General features: G+C 42.5%; 1 protein-coding gene across 3 annotated transcripts in view; it reads left to right on the top strand.

Moving 5' to 3' along the window:
* Positions 1 to 18,327, top strand: part of pik3ap1 (phosphoinositide-3-kinase adaptor protein 1) — a 139,194-nt gene that overhangs the window by 91,131 nt on the left and 29,736 nt on the right. For all 3 annotated transcript variants that reach the window (XM_059946228.1, XM_059946229.1, XM_059946227.1), the window contains exons 8-10: positions 3,720 to 3,924; positions 6,021 to 6,122; positions 6,629 to 6,793. In XM_059946228.1, the coding sequence (XP_059802211.1) occupies positions 3,720 to 3,924; positions 6,021 to 6,122; positions 6,629 to 6,793 (472 nt within the window). The remainder of the gene's footprint in view (positions 1 to 3,719; positions 3,925 to 6,020; positions 6,123 to 6,628; positions 6,794 to 18,327) is intronic.

The following is an 18,327-nucleotide window of genomic DNA, read 5'->3' as shown; positions in this document are numbered from 1 at the left end:
AAGTTAATCCCTCTGACAATGAAGGCCCAGTCCCTCTGTATACCCGCATGTTGCAGTCTTTCACCATTTAAATAATAATCTGACCTTCTGTTTCTCCTTCCAAAGTGGATGATCTCACATTTACCAAAGCTGTACTCCATCTGCCAGGTATCCACTCACTTTACCGATCTATGTCACTATGCGTCCTCTGCACAATTTGCTTTTACACTCATCTCTGCATCTAAGTCAGTAGCAGTTGTACCATTGCTGGATTTAATCACCATGATCAGCCACTGAGGGCAGTAATTAGACTTACTCTTTACTAATGTTTGATGTTCAACCCTTCAATTCTAAATGTAAATACTGGTAGAACTAATATTGTTCCTGTGCATCATAAGTTACACATTATCCCCAGTATTCTTCTCTAGTGCTCCAGATCTCCTCACCATACTCGTGTTGCCTCTGAGAGCACCTGAAAGGCTGAGCATTACCTACACTTTTCCAACTCAGTCATTCTGTTCATCCTCAGACCTCATTCTTCCCTCCCTGCCTTCAGCTGCCAAGCACAGAAAATCTCTCCTCTGCCTCTCCCACTAGTTTCTCCTTTGTGCCCCTCCTTAAACCAAGTTCTTTGCTACCTGCCCAGTGTTTCCTTGTGAAACCTTGGCCTGAGTGATTCTTGTTTGTACTACCATGTGTTTGGAAGCTGTTAAAAGTCTTAAGGTGGTTTAGAGATATGTTATCATTAATAGAAGTTACAGGGTGACTAATGATTATAATCTTTGGAAATTTTATTTGAGCTATGAGCAAATAGAAGAACACTTGGTCACAGATGTAGAATTTTTGCTTGAGATTCTTAGTTAGCATTACAATGCTTGAGATAATGTATAATTGCTCCACTGAAACAAACGGATGCCAAGATCCTGATGGGAAGAACAAGTAAGGTCATGTTTCACAGCCCTTCAGCCCATCATGTCAATGCTGACCACCAAATACCTATTGACAGTAATCGCAGCTACCAGTACTTTATTATTTTTAGAGATACAGCTCAGTACAGGCCCTTCCAGCCCAACGAGTCATGCTGTTCAATTACACCCATGTGACCAATTAACCTACGAACCCGTACACCTTTGGGTCCCAGATGATAGATGCTGCTTTCCTGCAACAATGCTCTTGTGTAGATGTGCTCGATGATGGGGAGCGCTTTACCCATGATTTTCTGGGCCGTATCCACTGCTTTTTGTAGGATTTTCAGTTCAAGGGCATTGGTGTTTCCATACCAGGCTGTGATGCAGCCAGTCAATGTACTCTGTACTACACACATATGAAAGTTTGTCAAGGTTTAAGTGTCGTGTCGAAGTTTCACAAAGCATTTTGTGTGTGTTGCTAGGATTTCCAGCATCTGCAGATTTTCTCTTGTTTGTGTACAGAAGTAGAGATGCTGCTTTGCTTTAGTCATAATTGCACTATGTGCTGGACCCAGGACATGTTCTCTGATGTGATAATGCTGAGGAGTTTAAAGCTGCTGACCCTTTCCATCTGTGGTCCCCCGATGAGGACTGGCTCATGGTCCTTCAGTTTCCTCCTGCTGGTCAATAATCAGCTCCTTGGTCTTGCTGGCATTAAGAGTGAAGTTGTTGTTGTGGCACCACTCAGGCAGATTTTCAGTCTCCCTCCTATGTGCTGATTTGTCACCATCATTGATTCAGCCAACAACCGTGGTGTCACCAGCAAACTTAAATACAACATTGGAGCTGTGCTTTGCTACACCATCGTAAGTGTCAAGCGAGTAGAGAAGGGGCTAACCACTCAGTTTTGTGGAGCGCCTGTGCTGATGGAGATTGTGGAGGAGATGTTTTTGCCAATCCAAAAGGACTGGTGTCTGCAAGTGTGCAAGTCAAGGATCCAATTCCATCAGGAGGTATTGTGGCCAAGGACTTGAAGATTATTGATTATTTTTGAGGGATGATATCGAATCAAGTTATAATCAATAAAAAGCATCTTTGCTGCCCTGATGTTGAGTGAAGAGCCCATGAGATGCCACCTGCCATGGGCCTGTTGTGCCAGTAATATATGTACAAATATTATGAGTAATATTAATAATCTCTTCCACTGAACCTGTTCTCTCTCTGTTTTGCCTCTTGCCTTCCAACACTCCCCACTCACGCATCCACCCACTTTCCCTTCCTGCCGTGCCCCTTTCCCCTTCTCCCTCCACTGTCTTTTTCTCATAAACTTCGACCTTCAGTGCATTCTTTCTGCTGTATTCTCCTCCTTCATTACCCCCTCCGTATTCCCCTCTCCTTAGCCACATGTCAGAGGTTAACTGCTAATCAAAAGAGGTGTTTCCTCACCTGGGGCCATAGTGGGGGTGGAGGGTGGCAGTTCTCAAATCACATTGCAGTCACTACAGTTCTTCCAGACACCAGTTGCTGCTGCGATATCGGAGTTAAAGCTGAGGATCTTTGCATAGCAAGTTACTACGAAAGCAAACAGTTAAGTGGCCAAGTAATGTTTGAGGAATGTGTGGAGTGCTCCGTGCCTTAAGACTCTCTGCAGCCAACCAGACTTAGGCTTGGATGAACAACATGGCACAATACACCACTCCCTCAGTATTGGCCCTCTGCTGGTGTGGTGCTCCCTCAGCAATGACCCTCTGCCCCGACTCCCATACTGGGATATCTGTCCAGATTTTGTGCCCTTGTCTCAAAGTGAGAAGGGAACCCATCAACTTCTATTTCCACTGTTGTCAACTGACAGACCAGTTCTGAATCTTCAGGTATTTGTACCTGAGATAATGAAAGGATAGGATTACTCACACCTAGGATATGTGTTAGAAGGGAAGGATGGGATGGACAAAGTTGAATTGTTTTCACTGAAGTGTTGGAGGCTGATAGAAGTATACAAAAGTATGAGACTTAAACTGGGTGTTACGTATGCGTGGAGCAAGAATGACAAACAGAGTTGTATGATTAAATGTTTTTACTCAGTCATGCTTGTAAAAGTTCAGGTTGGGACACATACAGGGCCCACCAAGAAGAGAGGCCGGTATACTCAAAAGGCTGCATCCAAAAGAGAGTGCATCCCATGTGTAGAAGGCCCAATCAATTTGCCGTGCAATCAGTCGGCCAGATTCGCACTTGCTGTATTCTCCCAATCACTCTGATACTGTTCACTGGATAGATGGCCAGAGTCTTTTTGCAAGGATGGAAGCACCAACTACTGGTGAATAGCTTAAAGTGGAGGGGGGGGGGGCAGTTTAAAGGAGATTTTCATGAAAGTTTTTTTTTTGCACCTGGAATGGGCTGCAGGGGAAGTGGTGAAAGCGAATTTGGTAGTGATATTTAAGAGTATTTAGATATTCAGATTAACAGGCAGGGAATGTAGAGAGATAGACCATGTGCAGGCAGATGGGATTAGTTTGAATTGGCATCGTGATCAACACAGACAACTTGGGCTGAAGGGTTTGTTATTGTGCTGTACTGTTCTATGTTCTATTAGCTGGACATAGAGTTAGGGATGTAATTTCTGAGAGATCCTTTTCAGGGCACTGGTCACTTCACGGAGGCAGTTCACTAAAGCAAGATGTGTGCAGGGGTATAAATGATGAGAGCTTTTGAACAGCAAAATCTCGAAGTCTTTTCTCCGGTTGTGTGTTTTGTGGTAAATAATGGTGGGCAGTGTGGTGGGGTGGGAGTGGGTGCAAAAATGACACTAAAAGTTTCAATTACCATTTACAGGAAACAGCAGACATGTTGAAGACTCACCTTAAAGAAGAGCTGTGTGGCAACATGGAGGGGGAAGAGAACGAAGACTTGTACGAGTCTATGGCAACAGTAACCAAAGACATCTTGATGAAATGCAGCTTAAATCCTGGCTGCGATGAGGACATCTATGAGTCGATGATTGAAATGCTCCCTTCCTCCAACGCAATGGACAGCACCTGTGAGTCTAAGCAGAGCTTGGTAGCTCCAGCCCTGTTGTGTGGTGGGCTTGACCCAGTGTGCAACTCATCCAGGTGGACCAGAGCTCCCAGCATTGGGTCACTGGTCATTGTTAAATGGGCCTTGGTGTGGAATGAATAAACTGTAGTGTGTAGTGTAGGTCTCCGTTAGTCTCAATAGACCATGGATTTGCACCTCGGAAAGTTCCCAGGGCGCAAGCCTGGGCAAGGTTTTTTTTATGGAAGACCGGCATTTGCCCAAGCTGTAAGTCTCCCCTCTCTATGCCACCGATGTTGTCCAAGGAAAGGGCATTAGGACCCATACAGCTTGGGACCAGTGTCGTCACAGAGCAATGTGTGGTTAAGTGCCTTGATCAAGGATGCACACGCAGCCTCAGCCAAGGCTCGAATTAGTGACCTTCAGATCACCAAATGAACGCCTTAACCACTTGGCCACACGCCAACACCCAATTGTAGTGTTTCCTAGCAAACAACCCAAAACCACTCAGAAACTGAGCTCTGATTGTAGGTGCTTCAAAATAATATTCTAAAGAGTATGGATTTTCCTACAGAAACCCATAGTTTCAATTGATCTGTTCAAGCTAGACATGCTTGCCTGCACCCCAGGTGATGAAGTAGCTCACTATTCAAGTTCCGGGGAGTTCACGTCACGGATCACCTCACCTGGTCCTTAATATCACCTTCCTGAACAAGGAGCACAGCAGTGCCTCCACTTCCTAAGGAGATTCAGTCAAGCGAGGCTACCTCCCCATCCCCCAACCTAACTGAATTTTACAGGGGGACCATGCAAACACACACACACACACACACACACACACACACACACACACACACACACACACACACACACACACACACATACACACACAATGCTGGAGGAGCTCAGCAGGCCAGGCAGCAACTATGGAAAAGAGTTAGCAGTCGATATTTCTAGCTGAGATGGTCTGAACGGGAACAGCAAACAGGCAGAATTTGGAATTGTGAAAGGGTTAAGTCATGTCAAATTTATTGTCATTTAACTATATAGATGTATATAACCATATAATGTACATAGAAACGAGACAATGTTTCTCTGAACCAGGGTGTAAAGCCCGGTGTTACACATAACACACAACTACTTGTGAAAGTAAGATCTACAGATGAATCACGCATAAGCACAAACTGAAGTGCAAAAATGAAAGACTGTAAGGTGTGGAGCAGATTAACCAGTGACACGTTGAATAGGATGTTGCCAGGTGTTCAGAAGCCTAATGGCCTGAGGGAAGAAACTGTTTCTCAACCTGACCATTCTTGTTTTTATGCATCGGAGTCTCCTGCCTGGTGGTAGAAAGTCAAAGAGGATTCTGGATGGATGGGTGGGATTCTCAATCATGCTAAAAGTCCTGCATATGCAGCCCTCCTGATAAATGTTCCTGATGGATGGTAGGGAGACCCCCTATGATCCTCTCAGCTGTTCTCACAGTCCTTTGTAGGGATTTCCGGTCCAATGCTCAACTGCTGCTATACCAGATGCAGATGCAACTTGTTAGGATGCTCACATACAACACGCTGGAGGAACTCAGCAGGTCGGGCAGCATCCATGGAAACGACCCATCGGATGAAGGGTCTCAGCCTGAAACATTGATTGCTCGTTTCCATGGATGCTGCCCGACCTGCTGAGCTCCTCCAGCGTGTTTGTACATGTTGCTTTGACCACAGCATCTGCAGGTGTACTTCGTGTTTGTTTGCATGGTCCCCCTGTAAAATTCAGTTAGGTTGGGGGATGGGGAGGTAGCCTCGCTTGACTGAATCTCCTTAGGAAGTGGAGGCACTGCTGTGCTCCTTGTTCAGGAAGGTGATATTAAGGACCAGGTGAGGTGATCCGTGACGTGAACTCCCCGGAACTTGAATAGTGAGCTACTTCATCACCTGGGGTGCAGGCAAGCATGTCTAGCTTGAACAGATCAATTGAAACTATGGGTTTCTGTAGGAAAATCCATATTTAATGTACAAGCAGATTTTTACACAGAAGATTTTTTTAATTAATTGATCATGTGATATCTTTTGTATGATAACATTCAAGTAAAATTTCTTCCAGATGAGTCCATGTCCAACATATCAGAATTGGCCCAGTCATCTCAATGTGTCCCTGATCTCTACGGTCCCACAAAAGATTCCATACTGAGAAGCTTCCTTCAGGGTGAGTTTTCTTTTTGCCCTGACTCTCCGCTTTCTTGCCACTATTCTCCTGAAGACACACGATGAGTCTGTTTGATTTGACAGTGATGGCCTTCATCCAATGTGTGTTCCTCCAGCAGGTCCAGTGAACGAATGCTTTTCCCTTGCAAGGCAGCCCTTCCTGTTCAATGCTGCTCACCACCCCCAAACTGTGCCTGAGGCAAGATTAATTCCTAAAATGCATCCCAAACTGCACTTTGTGCATGTTGCTTCGATTTCCAGCGTCGCGGATTTTCTTGTGTTTGTCAATCCCTTGGCACGGCTTGGCGTGGTGAGGAGGACTAAGCTCATTGGCTGATTTTTCTCCTGGCCTTGTAGCACCAAAGCTGTGTATATAATTGTGGTGAATATTGCTGTACCTTCCCTAAAGTCAGAGGGTCAGAGTTGGAAACTGTGTTTTTCAACATCTTGCTAAGTGGCTGAAGAAGTTACTGCAAGTTTAATATGTTTGGGTCAATTACTTTGCAGGGTCAATTAAGTGCAATGCTCCTTTGAGTGAGGAAGACGAGGACGCATATAATACGAGGATAGAAGATATACAACCGAAGGAGATTGCGAACAGGCCTCCAGCTCCTAACCCAAGAGTTCCTATCGTTCCCAGTGTTGATGACATGCAGCCCTATATTTCCAAAGGTGCAGAGGCAAATTTTTAAAACTGATGAGTAATTTGTGTGGGTAGAGTGTAAATGTGTGGTCGGTGGTTGGTGCGGGCCAGGTGGGGTGAGGGGCTTGTTTCAGTGTTCTATGACTGTGACTATGTAAAGGCAGTTTACACTAGAAGAAGCGGCCCATTCACTCCACCCCAAATTCTCTATTCACAATGATGCTATTGTTAGTGTTGATTTTTAAGATTTGTCGCTGGCAAGGTCAGAATTTATTATATTTGTCTAGTTTTCATTGAGAAAGTGGTGGTTGGCTATCCTCTGGCCTATTGAAATCATTCAAGCCAAGGAGCTCCCGCAGTAGGTTTGGGAGGGGAGGCCTATGGCATAGACTCAGTTCATTTTGAGGAACAAGTAATCGTATGTTTCAAGCAAGGATAGTGTCCCTTATACCTGCTTCCCTTGATTGACCCATTAGAGAAACTGCAATGCTCAAGGTGTGCACTGCAACTGTTTTGCACTGGTGGAGGGCAACTGCTGAATGTGATACCAGTTCAAGAATCAGAATCAGACTTAGTATCACTGGCATATGTCATGAAATTTGTTGTTTTGCAGCAGCAGTACAGTACAATACATAATACTATAAATTACAGGAAGAATTGTATGTGTGTATGTATGCATGTGTGTGTGTGTGTGTGTGTGTGTGTGTGTGTGTGTATCAAAAAGTTAAATAAGTATGCAAAGAGAGAAAAAAATCTTTAAAAAGCTGATATGTCTTCTTCTGCATTATGCTCTTGACTTGTGTCTTGTAGATGGTAGAAAAGCTGTAGGGTGACAGGCGGATTACTCTTGTAGGATACCCAGCATTTGACCAATTCTTGTAGCCAGAATATTTATCTGACTGGTTCATTTGAGTTTCTGGTCAATGGTATCCCTCAAATATTGATGCTGAGGGACTCAGCAGTGGTAACATCAGTGAGTATTAAGAATGGGTAGTCAGACTGTCTTTTGTTGGATGTGGTCATCCATTGACATGGTGGCACAAAGGTTACTTTCCATTTATTAGCTCATGCCTGAATATTTTGATGTATACGGAAACGGGCAGCTACATTTGTTGAACACTGTAATCTGCAAATTTTCCTGTATCCACCTGTACACTGGGAGGATTCTCTTTGATGAAGCTGCAAAAGACCATGGAACAAGAGAAAATCTGCAGATGCTGGAAATCCAAGCAATGCTTGGATACACAGTGCTGGAGGAACTCAGCAGACCAGGCAGCATCTGTGGAAAAGAGTACAGTCAATGGTTCGGGCTGAGACTCTTCATCAGCATACTGCTCTAAAGATCTGCAGTGGTGACTTCTTACTTTGTATGATGTATGAGTCAAACCATTGGATCATTTCTCTTTTGCCTATTAACTTCGGTTTTACCAGAGTTTCTCAATCCCAGTCTTGGCCAAGTGCTGCCTTGATGTCAAGAGCAGTTACTTTTGCTTTACCTCTGGAATTAAGCTCTACAAGTAATCATTGTAAACCCAAACTGAGAAATGATGAGCAGAGTGTTGCTGACTACGTGTCACTTGATAGCACCATCTGTAAAACCTTCCATCGATGTGTTGGTAATTAACTGTCCTTTGGGAAACAGAACATAGAACAGTTCCTTTTGGCCCACAATATTATGCTGACCTACATAAACATACTTCATGATCAATCTAACCCTTCCCTCCTATATAGCTCATAGCTCTCCATTTTTCTAATATCCATGTGGCTAAGAGTTCTCTTAAATGTCTCTTTTGATTTGGTCTCCACCACTACCCCTGGCAGCGTGATCCAGGCAGCCACCACTCTATGCGCAAAAAAAATTACCTCTGTTATCTCCCCTAAATTTTCCTCCATTCAACTTAAACTGATGTCCTCTGGTACTGGAAACTGCAGGCCTGGAAAACTCTATCCGCTCTATCTAAGCCTCTTACCATTTATACGCCTCTATCAAGTTGTCTGTCATCCTCCTTTGCTCCAAAGAGAAAAGCCCAGCTTGTTTAATCTTTCTTCATTAAGACATGTTCTCTAATCCAGGCAGCATCCTGGTATATCTCCTCTTCACCCTCTCTAAAGCTTCCACATTGTTCCCATAATTGCGATAGTATTAAGTTCTTTGCCCACAAAGCCCAAAACTCAAAAGAAGATTTTAAGCCCTATCTCATGAAAGTTATGCTGCATCCATTTACTTTTCAAACACTAACTTATTTGCCTGTTTAGCCTGTGCAGCAAGGTTTAGCTGCCAATACTCAGTACTTGAGTGGTGGGTCTCCCTTCCCTATCAAGGAGCAGATACTTCCAGCTGATGAAGAGGTTTAAACAATTTTTTTTAATGATACTCATTTAAATTTAGACAAATCGTCCTTAACATGTGTTTAACATTCACAGAGATTTCTAATTTATAAAAGATTTATAAACTTCAAAGCATTTCCAAACACAGGTACAATTTTTACAAACTAGAAGAACATACTGATGAGTTGCAGATGAGCAAGTCTTCTGTTGCAGAAACTGAAAGTTGAGGAATGAATTCTACTTCCTTCTGAAACTTCATCTTTCTATCGTTCTTGTCATCCCCAAACTGTGATGGTATTTATACTGTTTTCTACTGGATGACATCATCTGTATATGATGTTTTCCAGATGCCATTGCTGGGACACAGATGGTGTTGAAAGTTTCTGGTGACAGAGATCCCAAACATCCACAGTTAATGCTGTGAGGGCTGAGCCTCTGAGTATGCAAACATCCCGATGTGTAAACATGCAACGTAACATTGTCTTGCACTTGGCTAATGCAGACAAGAGCTCTTGGTTACTTCACTTTGTGAAACAGACCTCTTAGCAGGCAGCTAGCTCCATGCTGTGTGTTAGCAACCTGTATTCTGTATCTGTGATTGCATTCAACTTCAAACTAATTGCGGCTTGCAATTTACATTAAGAAATGGAGGTTGGTTCTTTCTTTATAACAAAAACCTGAGCAAAGAATATTAGTTAAGAGTTTAACTTTATTGCCAGCAACTCTGACCCTTTGGAAAGGTCATGCTGCTGTGCTAGAAAGCTGAGCTCAGCATAAGATTTTTGGGCCCTGGGCAGTGAATTACCATTGCATAATGAGGCAATTAGAACTGAACACAATAATCCATCTGTGGTTTAACCAGAATTTTGTCGTCATAATATCACAGCTTTTGAACTCAATCATCAAATTAATAAAAGCCAACACAGCATATGCCTTCTTAACCACCCTATCAGCTTGTGTGGCAACTTTGAACTTTTATGTACTTGGACATCTAGATCCCTCTGTCCCTCCACACAGCTAAATATTCTATCATCAACCTTGTACTCCACCTTTAAGTTCAATCTTCCAAAGACTATCACCTCACACTGAATTCAACTCCCATCTGCTATTTCTCAGCCTAGCTCTGCATCCTGTCTATATCCCATTGTAACTTATGGTGACCTTCCACACTACCCATAATATCCCTGACTTTCACATCATCTGCAGACTTCAAGATGGCACTGAGCTGTGGACTCCATTGAGATTTTGGCTCAGACTTTGTTGTTTTTTAAGTTTGTAGGGATAGTTTTGGGACAGAGAAAATTTAGGGGTTTGGTTCGGGCTTAATGACAAGGATATAGAGAAGTTAGAAGTCAGGCTGGAGTCTAGGCCTCCACTTCATGTTTGAAGGCCAGAAACATGGACAGGTAATGAATAAAATCCGGGGTCCAGGCCCCTCCTCCACACTCAAAGGCCAGCAATGTTGACATGGCATGAAGGACATCCATGGATGATATAGTGTGCATGCAAGCAGGAGGCATGAGAAGATGCAAGAGCCAGTGAGTCAGTGATCCCAGTATTCAAGGGGTACTGTCATCAGCTAGCTTGATAAAGATCGAAGCCCAAAGGTCGATCAAAAGACTGGAGGTCAAAGCCCGATGGCTGAAACCTGAAGAGTGGAGGCCAGGAGAACATCTTGGAGTTTGAAGACTGTCCTCCAATCTTCTAGTACTACACCTATGGTCAGGAGCACACAAAGATCATCTTCACCTCACCAGCGTTCTCTTCCTCTGCTTCACCTTAAGGTTAAGAAAATATACATTAGCCTGCTTTATGCTGATCTCACATTCATCAAGCTCCTTCTCCCTGGTGAATACTGAAGCAAAGTATTCATTAAGCACCTCCTCTACCTTTAGGCACATTTCTCTCTTTAACCATGAGCAGTCTTACCCTCACTCTAGTTATCCTCCTGCTGCACACATATGTGTAGAAAGCCCTGGGGTTTTCCTTAATTCTACTCATCAAGGCCTCTCATGTCCCTTTCTAGCTTACCTTAGTGCCGCTTTAAGTTTCTTCCTTGCTGTCTTCAAATTCTCAGGAGCACTGTCTGATATTTTATTTTTAAATCTTAAGTATGTTTGCTTCTTCTTCTTTCTAAATGTTCCACATCTCTTGTCAACCATGGTTCCTTCACCCTACTATTCTTTCTGTACCTCAGTGACAAATATATTCAGAACCCCATGCAAGTGGTTCCTAAGTAACCCCCACATTTCTGCTGTGCATTACCCAATATTTTCTGCTCCTATCCTTGTACATTGCTATGCTAAATATAAAGGAGCTCTGACCACTCCACCTGAAATGCTCTCCCACCTGACCATCTTCATTATAGAGTACTAGATCCAGCGTGGCCCCTCCACCCATTGGCCTGTCAACATTTTTGTCATGAATCCTTCCTAGGCATGCTTAATAAATTGTTCCCCATCTAAACCTTTTGTGGTAAGGAGTGCCAATCAATGTTAGGGAAGTTGAAGCCACCCATGATAAACAAACCTTTTATTTTTGCAGCTTTCTAGATTCAGCTCCTCAGCATCATTGTTGCTATTGGAGGGCCTATCGAATATCCTCAATAGAGTGAATTGCTCCTTTTCTGTTTCTGAGTTCCACCCAGAATGGCCCAGCAGATGATCCTTCCATGATGTCCTCTCTTTCTGCAGCTGTGATATAATCCCTGATTAACATGTCACTCCTCCACCTCTTTTAGTCCTTCCCTATCCCTTTTGAAACAGTTAACCTAATTGAATTTATCCTGCTTTTGTTGAGTGGGATGTACCTTGGGCAATTTTCCATATTGATGGGTAACAGATCAACTCAAGACACAGCTAGTTCTAAAATGCAGATTATCAGTACGGTAGCTAGTTCTTTGGTTAATGCTGTAGCCTTTTCTGCATTGAGTGCTCAGCCAATCCTTTATTTCACATGGAATGAATCACTTTGACAGACACCTGGCCTCTGTGTCGGTAGAGACCTCAGGCGAAAGACAAGATGGATCACTCATCCAAAGAGTAGTCTGTTGGTTGACAGTGAAGAACAAAGCCTTGTGTACAGGAAAGTGAGAAGGGGAGTTTGATCTGGAAGTAATACGTTGGGAATAAAGCAAGGAGACCAGGGAGAGTGCAATAAATGGGAGGAGACTGTCAGGTGGGAGAAACAGAGGGAGCATTGTCTGTTCAACCTTAAAGGTAGCAGGACAAGCCAATAATGTAGCTGAAAAGGAGGGATGATTTCCTTTATCAGACAAAGAATGGAGTGGTTGGGTTACGACTGTATATTATACTGGTACACCACAGCTGGAGCTCACATGTAATTGTGAAGACCATAACAAGCAGCGCAGCAAGGAAAGGGTGCAGAGAAAGTTAACCAAATGTTGCCAGCAGTAGAAAAATGTAGGTATGAAGGAAACTCGAATGGACCGGGATTGAGGGTGCATGAAAGTAGACAGCCCCCAGATAGAGTAACGAGGGAAAAGCCTACTTCCGTTTCAGATAGAATAGAAAGAGAAAGCAGGGAACTTCTGTCTAAACTCTGTAGTTGGAAAGGTACTAGATATTTGGTAGTCAACATGGATTTACTAAAGTAAAGCCATATTTGATAAATCTATTGTAGTTTTTTGAGGATGTATCCAGCACATTAGATGAATAGGAATCAGTGAACATGGTATAATTGGATTTTCAGAAGGCTTTCAATAGTGTCCTAATCTGGAAATTGCCAACTAAAGTTAAGGAATTGGGGTGGTGTACCAGCATAGTGTGTAGTATGGACACAGTGTGGCAGGTGTAGAATATCAGCATGGAGTCTGGATAGAGTACCGCTATGGCATGGGGGTAGGAAGAGGAGGAATAAATGGGTTCCCCTGAGGTTGACCTGCTATGCCTTTTGGTCCTTATTTGCTTCTTGGTATTTCTTCTTATTAAAACTAAATGGAAAATATCTGCGACTTCAGCTTGCAACATGGTCACCTGACAACAAGCCACTTCCCCTTCTCATTTGAGGTACTGCTCTTTATGAATGATGCTTTTATTTCAGTGAATTGTCACACATTCTTTCAATTTCCTGTTTGCAAAACAGTTTTGCTTCCTTTGAGCCTCGGTGGTACAGTGGGCGCTCTGAAGCTCAGTGATCCTTGTCTAATGGTGCACAGACATGGTAGACAAGTTTATTTTAGCAGTGACTATTTTTGACATAAAGGTTTCATTACCTAATACCAAGAGAATTAACATTTATCTATATGAAAGAAGCAGCAAAAAAATCGGCAGATGCTGTAAACCTCAAATAAGGATAGAACATTCTAGAGAATTTCAGCAAGTCAGCCAAATGGGAGTTGGGAAGGAAGGAGGATTGTAGTGGGGGAGGAGAGACAGACAACTTCATGTTTTTGGCTTTTCATAGATGGCAAGGGTTGGATTGAATAACAGGAAGAAATAAATAGGCAGTTTTTGGAATTAGTCAAGAGTTAGTCAAAAGTATACAAATTTCTGAAGACTACTTTGTTAACAGGTCTCTAAAAACTGTTGGCTCATTTCAAATATAAAATTGACCAATATATCTGGTTTTGGATCTTCAGCAAAGGTTGTGAAATGTGAATCGAGGTTGTTATGTCATTGAGCTCTGGGCAAGGTTCCAACAATCTGAGCCAGTATCCTAGTTCTCCCTATGGCTGCTAACACGAACTGGGCTTAACAATATTTCCCAGTAGCAATGCAGAATATTATACATGTCTGAGGAGTTAGAACAGGTCAATTGATGCCATCTTCATGGCATTTCTAGTCAATTTCAAATAATACACACACAATACTGGAGGAACTCAGCAGGCCAGGTAACATCTATGAAAAAAAGTACAGTTGACATTTCGCGCCAAGACCCTTCAACAAATTATTTGTTTAGCATTCAAATAATGTTTACTTAAAGTTCAGCTCATGTCTAAAGTAACTGAAACCTTTTGCAGAGCTGGGAATGTAATGAGGAAGGAAAGTAGCCCAGTTGCAACTTTCAGAAAAGGAGGAATAGAATGTCAGTGATGGAATAGGGATCAAGAGAAAATGGATGGCACAGACTGGTGTGTTACGTGAGAGTTGTGAAGGCTCATTAATTCCTCAAGTCTGGATAATTCAAGTAAATCTCGCGCCTTCTGAATGACCTGCATAATGTTTCTAGTCAGGCGACCAAAATTTGATGCTAATTCCATTTGTGATTTAGCCAATTTTTTAAACAGTTCACTAGAACTCTCCGACTGTTTGTGAAACCCTATGTTTCCAGTTTTGAAGTTATTTGTCCAGAAGAATCCAGCTGGCACATCAAGTCCATCCTTGTGGAACAATGCAGTCAGTCCCATTTCCCTGCTCAAGCCCCACTGTTCACCAACGTCCTCTGGAACAGCACCTTTCATCGTGTTGCTTTTCATTTCTTCTGCCAGAGTGTGTTGTTTCACACTTTCAAATCAGATTCCACCTGCCTCTCACCTTCCCATTCTTTCAGTCTAATGATATTCTTTAACTATCTTCATGGTTTACTAAATTTAGGGATATGTTTGTACTTTAAAACTTGCACACCTATATGCAAGTCATTGAGATATATTGTGGAAAAGCTGTAGTGCCCACATTGACTGTAAGGACACCATTGTCTGCTATCCTCAGTTTTGAAAAATAACCATTTACTACAATTACCAGTTTGCTGCCCTTCAATTCTTTTCCAATCCATCACTTCTTCAGTCCATGAGCCTGAAAGAAGGAGCCACATAGGACTTCTCCTGTGCTTCTTTCAACAACTTCTCCAGTTCCTCTTAAGTACCCTCAGCCAAACATAGTTTGCTTCACCAAATCCACCTCTCCCTTATTTTTCCAAACTTCTTTCCTTGATCGTTATTTTTGTAGGTTTCTTCACCTCTGCAAAATGCTCCTATTTCCCTCTCTGCAAAGGCTCATACTTTTGCCATTTTCCAGTACTGTGGCTGTTCTCCAATATCTCGGAGGGTTGCAAGTTGATGGAGGACCCTTCCCCAGCCTGGGCCTCATCTCCCTCAGCAGTTTGGGACATGTTCCATCCAGACCAGGTGACGTATTTAAGCGAAACCAACCTTTCTATTTTTTCCTACTCATTAACTTTCACACTTCTGATTTTATATCTGATGGTTCCGCTTCTAGTAACACTTTGAGACTTCGAGACTCCCCTCTCCCTCCATAGCGAACAGTACAGATTACTTGTTAAACAATCTAACTTTAAAACTGCTTATCTGTATTGATCACCTACTTCATCACAATTGCCATGTGTCTATTACTAATTCCTGAGGTATTTTGGATGCTCTGTGCATTAATTGCTGTTCTCTTATATTTTCTCTACTTATTTGGCCTTTCACTTCCCCCTCCTCTTTCTCCATGCTTCATCGGAAGGCAAACAACTGCACATGATGGAAATCTGAAATAAAAACAGAAACTACCATCATTGTTCAACAAGTCAGGCTGAAAGGCGTCCACTGTCAGCTATCCATTTCCCTCCATTGGTGCCACCTGACCCATTGAGTTGCTTCAGCTCCATTATGTGTTTTGAGAAGTCAGTGTTGTCCATTGTCACACCTGCTATTTGTGCCATGTAGAAGAGGCTGACGATGGCATTTTGATTGGTTTGGAGAAGAGAGCAATCTGCTGAAGGGGTGATAGTTAAAGGATAATTGAGCAATTGTTCCAGTTGCTGGAAATCCCAAATAAATAGAGTTTTGAAAATAGCCAGCATGTGTGAAGACAGAAAAACTGATTTAATATAGATGAGAATCTTGCATCGGAACCAGATGGTATTGATACAAACTGGAAATATGTTCAGTGTAGGGTCCTGAGGGTACGCTAACGCAGGCACAAGGTGACACACAGTTCCTTAGGTTTGCAAGTTTTATTTTACTTACTTACTGGTACAGCACAGTAACAAGCACTTTTGTCCCAATAAGCCTGTGCTGCTCAACTGCTGACAAACACGGGCAGAATTAAACCCAGGGTCATTGCCTCTGTAATAGAGTTATGCTAATCGCTACTCTACCAGGCTGTCCCTGACCTCCTACATTTTGTTAGAACATAGAAGGACAGAGACAGAGAAGGGGATCTAGGATGGAGAGTTGCAAAGACAGGCAATGTGAGGCTCAAGATCACCCTCATTGACTGAAACGTTCTGCAATTGCTTTTGTTTTCCAAATGCAGAGAATGTATAATGAGGACCAAACACAAGGCAGTACATTAGAAGAAGAGTATTGCCATTTTGACTGGTCAGCACAGTATGACACAAATGGGTCAGATTGGCTCTGGGAGCACTCCATGTTGTCTTCAGATTAGATTAATTCCCCTAGTTTTAAACCAGAAGGGAGAAAGGGAACTTCCGTTTTTCTCCATTAGGATTTAGAATTGGACTAAGTGATTTGATTGAAACATGTGTGACTGTGAGTAGTCTTACTGTGTTGGATGAGAAGAATCTCAAACTAGGGAGTTAGAAGTGATGAATTTAAAACAGATTAATTATAGAAACATAGGGCACAGGAGTATGATGTCCAGCTTTGCCTGCATTAGGCCCATTTCTGCTTAGACCTTTCCTATACAAGAATCTGTCCAAGTGCCTTTTAATTATTGTAATTGTATCTTTCTCCGCCACCTCCCCGGCTGCTTATTGCAGATAATCACCACACTCTGAGTGGAAAAATTTACCCATCACATCTCCTTTAAATTTCTCCCTGTTCACTTTATCCCTGTGCCTTCTTTACTCTCCTGCCCTGAAAAGAAAGCACTCTGTCTATACTATCTATGCCCATCCTCCCATAATTTTACAAACCTCTATAAGGTCACTCTTCAGCTCCTATGTCTGAGTGAGATATAACCAAGCCTAGCCAATGTCCAACAACAGCCCTCTGCTCCAGGCACATCCTGCACTCTCTCCATTGCCACTAGAAGTGGACGTTTCTCTCACAGGTTTATGTGTCTTTGGAACTCTCATACTCAATGATGGATGGAATTAGATAGATCCTTAATTAAGAGAGTGAAAGAATGTAACGGATAGATGGAGTGTTGAGTACAGGCTACTGTCAGGAATATCTCTGATCTTGGTAATAGGAATGAAATGGTGGAGTAGGTTGGGGGAGGGTATGAATGGTCCACTCTTAACCTCATTCATGTCTTTGTTTTTTAGTTAATTATCACAAACAATTGATCTTTATGTGACCTTTATATTCTGCACCTTACACAGCTCCAGCCTTTCACTGTAATGCAGCACATACTCCAGCCCCCTCCTACAATGCTGTACAGTTCATTTGCAAACTATTCTTTAACTTTAAATATTAAGGCAACACACGTAAAATGCTGGAGGAACTCAGCAGATCAGGCAGCGTCTATGGAAATAAGTAAACAGTTAATGTTTCAGGACAAGACCCTTCTTCGGGACTGGAAGAGAAGGGGGGAAAATGCCAGAATCAATAAATAATTACTTAAATATTAAACATATTTTAATGTTAGATGGTTTAGGGCACACTTATGCTGACAAACACCTAGTTATGTTTAGTTTCAACTGTATGTATGTCCCTAAACACTTCTTAACTTATGATCTAAAAATTTTATCTGTAAAATTATATTGACGCTATTATCTTCATTCCATTTGCCTTTATACAAAGCCAAGTCCAAGTTAGGAATCTTTGCTGTCGATATTTGTCACAACAAAGATGCTTTGATGGACGGAAGAGACAATTACGAAAAATGATGCATGGTTTTGGTTTTACCCAAGACTACTTTGCTCCAGATTTCATCACAATACTGAGATGAACGTTTGCCCTCATCATTGCGTGCCAGCGTTTGGCTGAGGGAGAGATCATAGAATGATAAATGTGCATTGAGAAGAAAATGTTCCAATATCCAGAGCCTGTTCCTGTACAAAGGAGGATGGTTGAGATTACTAGAGGTTGTTAAACCCAGCCCTGGCCATCACTGCGGGAGTTGTTCAGGACACTGACTTCAGCCCAACCATCCTGAGCTGCTTTGTCACTTGTTCGTTATTCCATTATAAGATAAGAAGTGGCGAGATCACCAATAGTGACACATTCGTGCCTATTACAAGTTTTCAGCACTTGGAATGGTCCATGCTTGTGTGCAGCAAGTTGAAGACAACATTAAGACGTTCAGATCAGTGGTAGGAAAAATGGGTCCCCACACAATTGCCAAGCATTAGCCATCTCCATCAG

The sequence above is a fragment of the Hypanus sabinus genome, chromosome 21, assembly GCF_030144855.1.
Source record: "Hypanus sabinus isolate sHypSab1 chromosome 21, sHypSab1.hap1, whole genome shotgun sequence".
NCBI classification, from domain to species: Eukaryota; Metazoa; Chordata; class Chondrichthyes; order Myliobatiformes; family Dasyatidae; genus Hypanus; species Hypanus sabinus.
Note: the sequence above shows the minus strand (reverse complement) of the source record. Positions and strands in the feature narration are given on the sequence as shown.